At 48.4% G+C, this 10,977-nt stretch overlaps 1 protein-coding gene across 1 annotated transcript in view; it reads left to right on the top strand.

The window, feature by feature from the left end:
- Positions 1-312: 312 nt before the first annotated feature.
- SLC45A1 (solute carrier family 45 member 1) overlaps positions 313-10,977 on the top strand; it is a 41,474-nt gene continuing 30,809 nt past the window's right edge. Inside the window, exon 1 of the mRNA XM_025213023.1 lies at positions 313-472. Coding sequence (XP_025068808.1) covers positions 313-472 — 160 coding nt within the window. The remainder of the gene's footprint in view (positions 473-10,977) is intronic.

The raw sequence follows: 10,977 nt of genomic DNA, 5'->3' as shown, positions 1-10,977 counted from the left end.
CTTTATGCAGATTTATCAAATATACAAAAAAAGACAACTTTGGCACCTCAGAAGCCTATGGTATAACTTAAGGTCTCATAATAAAAGTGGCAGCTAATAAAAATAAATAAATAAATAAAATAAAAAAAAATAAAAAAGGTCTTACTTGGTCACTAATCCTTTCTGGGGTCTTTTGAAGCTTGGTTTATATTATTGTTCTGTAATGCTAGCAGCTTGTTCGTGCTGCCTGTCACTTTAAATAACAAAAGCTGAGGTACAGAGAAAAGCTGACTCTTTCTGCAGATTCCCAGTAGGCTAGGAAGAAGGGAGGGCATGATGACATCACTACATTCCCCAGCCAGAATCCAGGCTTCTTGTACAGGGAGGGCGGATTCAGCAAGACCAGCAGTGCCAGTCCTAGGAACCCCTGTCTCAGATAATCCAGGCATAAATAAGCATTTGAAAAGGGATGATTCTTCAGCTGTAATTACAGGTAACACCATTTTGTACTGAACAAATGCAAGCTGCTTTGAGAGATCTGTATACAAACTCATCCTCTTACTGCTCTGGGCATTTGCTCAAGAGCCCTTTGACAGGAAGGTTTACAAATAATGTATTTGGGATGCTATTTCAGAAAAATGAGTGGGAGTAGGAGAGGATAATGCCTTTGTGCTAGTTGCATCAATTTCTGCAGTTACTGGTGAGATGACAATGCAGTTCCTTGGTAACGGCTCTTCTGCTCGAGGAAGTGCAGAGGGAATGCATCCTGTGGTGCATGTTGCAAAAGCCCTGGGATAGACTCCACTGCAAAGGGAGCATTGCCATTGCTGGGAGGAATGCTGAAGGGCTGCATTGGGAAGGTTCTGGTGCTTCCTGATCAAGTTTTTATTAGTTGCTATTTTCTGTTTCAGATGCTGACCTATTCCTCAATATATACATCTGGGCTGTAACTTACCTTTCCAACAAGGGAAAAGGGCAACAAAAGGGATTTTAAATGTTATTTATTTATTTATTTTTGCAAAAATGTTTATTCATTCCCACATTCTGATTAACCTTCAATTTCAGAATATTTGCTGCAAGCATAGAGATCCATTGTCTTCATTACAGAGGGTGCTAGGAAGTGTTATATATTTTAGATTTGCAATTTCAAAGCTTGCTTTCCACCATGAAAAAAAATAATGAACCCTGTATTCTGGTCAAATCTGCTGTTACAAATCTCACCTCTCCTCCTCTTCCCACTAGAGTGAAGGTTTCTCAGCATTTTCATTGCTATTTCAGTGATGATGGATTTCTTTCCTGACCAAAATTAATAGCATGGGGGAATTTTAAACCCCTGTACAGAGGGCTGTACAAGTTCTGACACTGTGCAGGTCACAAACCCCAAGGAGACACATGGCATGTTGGCTGCACCCTATACCACTTTCCCCTGGCTGCACTGCAGGTGCCCCCTCTTGCTGTACTGGGCTAGCATGCTGCATCACATTGCATAAACTTCCCAGGTCCCCATCTGGCATCCTTCTCCTTGAACCTTGTACACTGCACCATGTCGTCTTAACTTCATTGGGCAACGAGCACTTACCTCACTTTGCCATGACAGTGCCGCTGCGCCCTGCATGCGGTGCTATGTTCTCTCCAGCCATGATGTGTGGCAGGCACCCCTTTGCTCCCTGCTTCCCCCAGCTGTCTGCCCATGGACTCTCAGCCTCTCAGACCATGCCCCAAGGGTAGGAATGGGCAGTTGAAGCAGGAGGGAGGGAGTGGGAGCTCAGACTCCAGCAGCCACAGATGATAAAGTGGTTGTGGGGAGAAACCACCAGGTCAGGAGCCTGGAGGACACAGGTTAATGATCTGGGGGCTGCATGTGGCCTGTGGGCCACCAGTTGTACAGCCTTGATCCAGGCAGCTCAATCTTTTTGGCCCAATCCCTCTGCAGGCTGAGTCTGACAGGGCCCCATCTGGACAGGTATAGGGGCAGCCTCAGTCCAAATCCAGGGTGTCTGGCCCCAATCTGGCCCTGCAGGGGGAAGAAGGCTGGGTCTGGCCCCAGTTCAGCCCTACGGGGGGTGGAGTGTGACTTGGCTCCATGGGAGGAAGGGTCATGGCCCAGCCCCGACCTGGCTGGGTAGACGGAAGATGGGTGTGGCCCAGCCCTACATAAAGGGGTAAAGGGGCATGGCTAGGCCCCAGGGGAGGAAGAGGTGGGGGCAGCCTAGCTCCAAACTAGGGTTGCCAGGTGTCAGCTAAATTTTTAGCCCAAAGTCACTTCAAAACTACCTCAAAACTAGTCAATTTTTTTAAAATGGAAGACAATCAAATTTTTATCAACCCATTGATGTTCACACTAGGCAATGAATGCTACGGACACTGGCCCCTGCTTTAAGTTCCTAAACACTGGCAGTAATGAAGGTCACTCATAACATAATTATGTAGTATGTTGTTGTACTTTTTCTGTTTAGGTAGGTCCAGTGGGGCAGACGGGCTTTTTTTTTTTTAATTTTTTTTTTTTTATTATGTGCATTGTGTATTCTCCCTTTGTTCCCCACCCTGGAGTGAACACTCACTTAATAAAGAGAGAAGAAATGGCTCTAACCTTTAGTGTGGCCTCGATGTATGGCAACATCCTCTGGTAGGCAATGGGTGCCCTTCCACAATATTTTTTCCCACATTAAAATAAGATTGAAATATAAATTTTAAGGCTGAGGGACCTGGGCCTCTTTAGCCTAAAGAAAAGAAGGTTGAGAGGGGACTTGATAGCGGCTTACTGCTATATGAGAGGAGTGCATCAGGAGCTTGGCGAACAACTGTTCACTAGGGCACCCCCGGGGAAGACGAGAAACAATGGATACAAACTCCGGGAAGGCCGCTTCAGGCTTAATACCAGGAAAAACTCCTTCACAGTCGGGGTGTCCGGACTGTGGAATAAACTCCCTCCAGAGGTGGTGCAGTCACCTACCCTGGTGGTTTTCAAGAGGAGACTGGGCAGTTACCTCGCTGGGGTCACCTAACCCCAGTTGTCTTCCTGCCTAGAGCAGGGGTGGGGGTGTGGGGGGCTGGACCCAATGTTCTGCAAGGTCCCTTCCAGCCCCTAACAAGCTATGAATAATCAAGCAACATTTCAACACTAATCCTCGCCTCAATTTTTGTTGAGATCTGAGCTGATGTTGCCTAACTGGAGAGTTTGACTGTGACATCTTTCAATAACTATTTACAAATGAAAAAGTCCATTCAAGATGTTAATTATTTACTTTAAGAATCTTCATTTGAGTCTGCATCCTTGCTAGAGGATGATTCTCATATGCCTGTGTTGAACAGAGCAAACATCTCTTTAGATGACAAACTGGTTGCAGCAGATTTTGTTTCTGTGCATGTATGCTCTGATGCGACAGATGTTTTCAAGTATGCTGTGTTTCATTTTGTTTCTCAGTTTTGTCTTCATCATATTCATTTCAGAAAACATACATTCTACAGCTGTGTTGCTGAATGGTAAAGGCCAGTAGTGAGAGGATACATGAACCCAGCTTTCTAAAGTCCTTGTCACCTGTAGCATCTGAGTGTTTTTTGTTTGTTTTTACACCTCAATCCAAAAAACTCTTCAATTTGACTATTGCCAGCCTTCTCCCACTGAACAGTGCTCGGTACTTTCCACTGCTGATCAAGTTTGCCAAGATCTCCTTTGTATAATGGTAAAAATGACAGAGTTGCAAGTGGTAGGTTTCTAGGGCTGAGTACAACAGATGGGCTGAGTGCACAGAGACTGAAGTTGCTGGATGTTTCCAGGCAGCCTTTGCTTTATTTGTTATGTGAACTCAAACAGGTAATCCCTACAGTGGCTTTTGATGTTGTCCAGTGTCAATAATGGAAGATTGACATTTTCTAGGTCCATGTGAAATTGGACTCCAAGATCAACTTCAGAAAGATGCAAGTAGTTGCTTTTGTTTGTGAAGTCAAAGTAGACTACAGATGACCACATTGTTAAATCAATGTCATTGACTTAAATCACTCTTTGGAAGAGACTGTGATAGAATGACAGCAGGTTGTTGAGAAGCTTTAATGGGTTTGCATTATCAAGCTCGAGCATCCTGGTTTATTTTGTTTGCATCCTGCAGGACAGGCTGAAAGAAAAGGAGATACAATTTGTTCACTGGGTTGGCATACATTTGATAGAGGAGTTCAGCATTGTAGTGTTCTGTATTTTTTTTTTTTTTCTTCAAAGTTGGAAGTGGAATTTCAGCTCTTCATATTGCTTGATCACTCTGTTTATGCACACAGTAATAGACAACCACCTTGTGTCAGAAACTTGGAGGATTTTTAGTGGAGTTTTGTCAACATTGATAGCTGCATACAGGTGGCAGTAGTTCTGCTGATGGCCAGTGCCATGGGAAAACCACGAGTAAGTCTGCGAAATCACGTAATCAACATCCTGAGGCAGGACACTAACTGCATTTGATGAACACAGCTGGATTGAGTGGCAGACACACTTAATGAACACGCTGTCTTGATTTTGCTCTCGAAATTTTTGTAAGAACGGAATTGTTTCTCCCACACATGGTATTACAGCTGCCTGTTGGAGGGCTGATGCATTGTTTTACATCCAGCTTGCTTTCATGCAAAAACTAAATTAGTGATTGAGTAATTGAACTGGCATCTCCAGCAGATAAATGAATAATGTCAGCAAATGATGAAAAAATGTATTCAAAATTGTTGCTGAAATACCTTATGTGATGGGGGCATCTCTTGGGGCCGGATCTTGTTGGCTTGCCCACCTGTCGCTACAGGGCAATCTGCCCTGTCTTTCCTGCCATGATTTTGGTGTTCCTACAAACAGATGGTAGGTACAGGAGACTGCCCATTTACATGCCCTGATGCCAGAGGGTGCTATCTACAGCTCCATTCCTCCCCTACACCACAGCCTTTGCCTCACAGATGGCATCCAGATTAACATTAGAGCCCCTTGGACTGTCCTTCAGGCCTACTCCAACTTCAGCCCTACTCAGCCCCCTCACACACACACACAGCCCTTCAGGCCTACTCACATTTCAACCCTACTCTGTGAGGGGCCATATCCCTGCTGGGCTCAGGTGCCTACATGTGGGCATACCTGGCCCCTACTACTCCCAAAACTCTCTACTACCCCTTCTGGGATCTGTCATTTCTGCTGGGATCAGGCACCTACACATGAGCATCCCTGGTCCCCACTACTCCCCCAGCTGCTTCCAAAACCCACCCAAAGATGGGAGCTAGAGTTAAGGCACCTCTCCTCACCTTTCACCAGAGAGGTAACTGACCTAGCATTTCTTGGGGACTCCTGCACCACTAGGAGCCCCACCAGACTACCCTTCCCCAGCAGGGTGCAGTTTTAGATCATGCCCAGGACCAGGAGCCTCCAAACCATCCCCACAAGCTCTAGCCCTTACCTCCAAGGTGGTGGTGGTGGTGGTGGTGGCGGCGGCGGCGGCGGCGGCGGCTGCTCAGCTGGGCAGTGTTTCTGCCTCCCCTGGCAATAGCAAACTTCAGCCTTTATATGCCTTGTGTTCAAAATGGCTGCCCTCATCAGGCACCTGGTAGCTGCCTGCCTCTGCCCTTAAAGTAGCAGGCACCCAAAGGTGTTCTGCTGCACCTTACAACTACACAAAGCTGCTTCTGTGTGGAAATGTTTGTGCTTTCGTCAATAATAAGTAGGGTTCATTCCCAATGTCTTCAAGTAGCTTACGATTCACTGCAGGTCCAACGACATTTCTAATTAGCACTGAGCATTTTTTCTGTGTAGATGAATGTCTTTTTGTGATATTTCCTTGACTAGGCTGCCCAAGTGATCCACAGTAAGAATGCTAGAATGACATGTGATGTATGCTGCTAGTTTTAACTTCAACATTTTCAATGAGTTGTCAGCTTTTACTGTCATTATTACAGTGTCCAGCTGTTGGAAAAAGGAGCTTTTCTTATGTGCTTTTCAGTTTTGCTGTGTGATACAAGATCACTGTGATGTGCCTCATTTCCAAATTTACAGTATTTGCAGTACGCCTTTCTCTCATTTCCTTACACATTTCTAATCCATTCCATCAGCCCTTCTTCCTTTTCCCATTCCTTACAATATTTCCCCCTGTATTTCTCCCACTTACCCTGTGACATTCTGACAAGTACTGATGGAGAGTAATTATCATTTTCCTTCATCTGATTAACTCCAGAATTTGGACTGTAACCGCCACTCAGCCTATACTGGTTTGGTAGGGAAATGGCTTTAAATACTCAATTAAAGGCCCCTCTGGTCCTGCTCACAGTGGCTCACAGCTATACTCAAGTGTTCTCAGAAGCACTGTTTAAAAGAATGTTAGAATGATAAACTTATTTCAATAAACTATAAAGCCAGACTGAACCACTGTGGCTTGGCAACCACTGGCTTGGCAAACCAAAAGCACAACTCTGTCAAATGACCCAAGTCTGGCACAGAAAGACAGGAAAAGAGAAGCCAAAGTAGCCATTCTTAGAGACTTCTCTGTAAGATTCTTTTCTAAAACTGGGAGACTTCCCGTTGCCCTCCCCACCCCCTTTTTTTTGGTTGAGCAATTTGATTTGCATTTACATCCATAAGAGGATTTTCTCAATGCCAAACAAGGTGCATGAAACCTTTGTACAGAAAGGATCAGAAGCCTGAGCAGCACCTTGTGTTGGTCTGTGCCTGGCTATGCCTCTATTTAAAAAGCTGTGTGTGTGTTCCCGCTCAACTCATCCTTCAGCTGCAACAAGAGCACCTTTCCCCAACAGCAGTGGAGAAGTACCAAGTTTGCTCAGGCAAAGAGAACAGCCTGCTGTTTAGCCAGTGCTTTGGGCAACACCAAGCTGGACAGCTTTGGCCCCACTTCCAAGCAGGGTTCTGGTTTGGATATTTAGGTCCACAAATGATTCAGTTGGGTGAACCTGGGTTTCACAGCACACAAGCTGGCATCAGCTAGAGGGCTGGGCAGCCCATTTCAGGGACTGTAATTCTTTGACTCCCACCCAATTTGTGGGAGGAATAGAGGAGATTTAGCCCCCCTCTCACTCAGCCAGGTGGTCCAGGGGGATTAGCAGAGGGCCAGGTTTCACTCACCTTGCCCCTGCCCCCCCTTACCCTTCAGCTTCTAGAAGGCACAGACCAGGAGTCTTCCAGGCCTCCTCTCCCAGGCTTTGCCCCAGGGGATGCCACCAGAGCCTGGAGGAAGTGATGCAGCATGGTGGGCTGGGTCTGTCCCCACACAGCCGCTCCTCAGTGGGGCATTTGTCCCAGTCCCAGCGGTGGGAGGCAGGAAGCTTGGGCTGGGGTGAGGCGGGGGCAGCCTCTCCTCCCTTCCCAGTCCTGCTCCAGTGCCATGTCACCAGGGGAGGCAGGGGGAGCTCATGCCGGCAGGGGATCCCAGCACTGCTTGTTCTGCTCCTGGCCTCACCTTTACCTGCTGTGGCAGGGGTCAGCCCTGGCCTGGCCTGGCCCAGGAGAGGAGCCTGCTGGCAGCCTTGGGGTTGGGCTGGGGCCAGCGGAGGCCCAACATGTGCACTCACTCACCTTCTTGCTCTGCTTTGCAGACTCAGCAGGGAGGGCTCCACTTCCTGAACTCCCCCCTCCCTCCAACCCTCCCTGCTCCAGGCAGGCACTGAGTCGCACTGCCCCCTGAGCCATGCTGCACCTGCACGATGGGGCAGCTTCCACGTGGGTGCCAGGTGGGGGGGGCAATCCTCGCTGCCCCCATTGCCCCATGCTGTGCACAGCAGGGAAGAGCAGGGTGTGGGGGGGTTCTGCCACGAGCTCTCAGAGGCCCTGATCACCACTGCCAGAGCTGGTCAGTGTGAGCAACCCCCAGCTGGGTAGCAGCCCCAGCCCTGCCCAGCTCCCTCCCTACAGGGACCTCAATCCCCCTCTTTTCCCCCACACTTACCTGCTGGCGCTGCCCTTGAGGCTGCCTGGGGCCACATGCATGGACTGTCCATGCATGTGGCATGGCGCCCCCTGGCTCACCACTTTCTTTCCACTTCCTCCCAGCAGCTCCCTGCACAGGCTGGAACTTTGCCAGCCTGCAAATTATGTCAATAAAAAAAAACAAACATGGCTGAAAACCCTCCACCTGTGACCACATTTTCAAAAAACCTAATTTGGCGGGAAAACCACAAAGCTGGCAACACTGCCCCAAACCAGTTGCATGGAGGGAAGGGGGTGTGGCCTGGCTCCAAGCTGGCTATTTTGGGGGAGCGTCATGGCCCAGCTCTGACCCTCCCTGTAGTGCTTGGAATTTTGGCAATAGGGAGGTGTGGCAGTATTAACTACCACTGCTTCCCCGCTGCATAATTTCCCAACATGTGGGAAACCCTGTGGGCCAGATTCCAAGGCTCCTCAGGCTGTATTTGCCTCCTAGGCTGGAGGTTAAGCGTAATCTAGACTAATATTTTTATGACATTAGTATTAGTTTCATGTTAGTTACTGGGAAAAATATTTCAGAATATCAAAGGGAAGGGATCATTTTATTTTTCAAGTGTAAATAAAATTCCTTTCTGCAGTTGCCTCACAATCAGCTGTTGTGAATGGTGCCCTTTAGAGGCTATTTATAAAATATAATTGGAACATGAATATCCTTCTGACTACTCATGTACCTGGAAGAGGGACCAATGCTTGGGTTCCAAAGGTTAAGACACCCACTGCATTTGTAACACAAAACTATGTCAATAAAAATCAAAATAAAAAATAAACAAGGGCAACGTGGCTGAAAGTCATAAACTGTGTTCAGTGCATTTACAGAAGCTTATTCTTTAGCGAACTGCTTAAATTCCAGGTAGATGTCATCTGAGGACTTACTAGCTTCAGGAAGCATGCAGTCCCTTGCACTGTGTAGCTCAACTAGAACTTTATGCTGAAGTAAGCTTATGAGTAAGATTTTCTACTTCAAGTTCCATAAGTAAGGCATACTCACATTTTAATGATGAATCATTGCTGAATTCAGTAATATGAATTATCTATTTAAACAGAGCGTCTCACCCCAAAGGAATACAAAGTGCAGTACACATTTTTCAGGATTTTATGCAAGAATCACTTCACCCACCACTGAAATGCAGTTACTTATGGATTAACTTCACTATACACAGCAACATTACACAACAGTTCTGAAATGAAGCAGCACTGTGTGTGCAGTTGAAATTGCACGGAAACTTAGACAGAATGGTAGTTAAACTAGGGCTAGTGGCACAGGGGGCATGTTTAAATGAGATGCTTTACTGTACAGTAGACTAATTGATAGTGCTGTAAAGCATCACTGTCTACACATGCAGAGTCTTACTGCATGGTCAATTAGTCTACTTCATGGTTAATTTGCTACCCACAGAGTAGTTACTGTGCAGTAGTGCACATGTAGATGCCAGCAGATTTGCTCCCAGTCAGCCCAACCACCAGGGGGCCACCTACAGTCTAGCTTCAGGGCCATGGGGTTTGGAACTTCTCCAGCCCCAGAGCTGGGGTGGCTCTTTGCCTGCTCCAGCCTGCCCTTTACAATTCTATGGTGACCCTGGGGCCCTGGGCAATCTGTAGCCAACCTCTGGCCACCAGGTCCTGCAGCAGTGGCCCTCTACCAGCCACAGAAGCCTGCCCCTGACCGGCCCCCAGCACAGCCCCACTGCCTGCCTGCTGTGCCCCTGCGCTGGGCACCGTAGGAACCTGTCCACGATCACCAGCACCTGGACTGTTGCGCACAGGCCCTGTGGGCCATCGAGGGAGCCACATTGGTGTCTTCCCCATTGCCACACACCACCTCCTGGGGACAGAACTGGTCCCAGGAGGAGAACTGTGTATCTGTGGGGTGAGGCCGAGGACCTGAGCCAGTTCTCTCAGAGCAGGTGCCCTAACACTCACATCTGAGGGCCTGTCAGGCTGCATGTGGGAGCATAGGCATGACTGGTCAGCACATAAGGACTGCATAAAGGCCAAGGCCTTGCAGGCACAGTGGGTCAGTGTCACTGACCACAACTGTAAGCTGGAGGCTGCCTGCAAGTCCATGTCCTTTATGCAGCAGCTGAATCAGATCCTCATGCCCCAAAACCCTGACTGGAGCTGTTCTGTGTATTCCAGCATGGTGTCTGAGCCTCTGCTGTGGCCTGGTAGCTGAAATGAGGTGTCAATGGGGGAGGGCCGCTTGGGGTGCCAGGAGCCCATCCCACCACGGTCCCTGCTCCCAGTGTTGTCCAACAGCTATGGCAGCCCAGGTCAATGACTGTCCTCGGTGTATAGCCCCACACAGGAGGACAGCCTGGCCATGGCACTGCCAGCCCTCAGCAGCTCCAGATCCTCCCCGAATTGGGTCCCTGCCTGGGCAGCCAGGCACTGCACTCCCGCACCCCAGGACATTGCCAGGAGCCACACATCATCACTGCCAGTGGGGACAGTCTTGGGCCACTGGACATGCCTGCCATGCCTACTCGGTAAGTCCTGCACTGATGGAGACTAGAAATGTAGACACTGAGAATGTAGACACTAATGCATGACGAACAGATCCAAGGAAGTGATACTTCCCCTCTATCGGGCGCTGGTCAGCCCGCAGTTGGAATACTGTGTCCAATTTTGGGCACCACACTTCAAGAGGGATGTGGATAACCTGGAGAGGGTCCAGAGAGGGGCCACTTGTATGGTTAAGGGCTTGCAGGCCAAGCCCTACGAGGAGAGACTAGAGCACCTGGACCTCTTCAGCCTCCGCAAGAGAAGGTTGAGAGGCGACCTTGTGGCTGCCTATAAGTTCATCACGGGGGCACAGAAGGGCACTGAAAAGACATTGGTGAGGTTTTATTCACCATGGCGCCCCTGGGGGTTACAAGAAATAATGGCCACAAGCTAGCAGAGAGCAGATTTAGACTGGACATTAGGAAGAACTTCTTCACAGTTAGAGTGGCCAAGGTCTGGAATGGGCTCCCAAGGGAGGTGGTGCTCTCCCCTACCCTGGGGGTCTTCAAGAGGAGGTTAGATAGGCATCTAGCTGGGGTCATCTAAACCCA

The sequence above is a fragment of the Alligator sinensis genome, unplaced genomic scaffold (assembly GCF_000455745.1).
Source record: "Alligator sinensis unplaced genomic scaffold, ASM45574v1 scaffold433_1, whole genome shotgun sequence".
NCBI lineage: Eukaryota > Metazoa > Chordata > Crocodylia > Alligatoridae > Alligator > Alligator sinensis.
The sequence above is the reverse complement of the archived record's forward strand: the minus strand, read 5'-3'. Positions and strand labels throughout refer to the sequence as shown.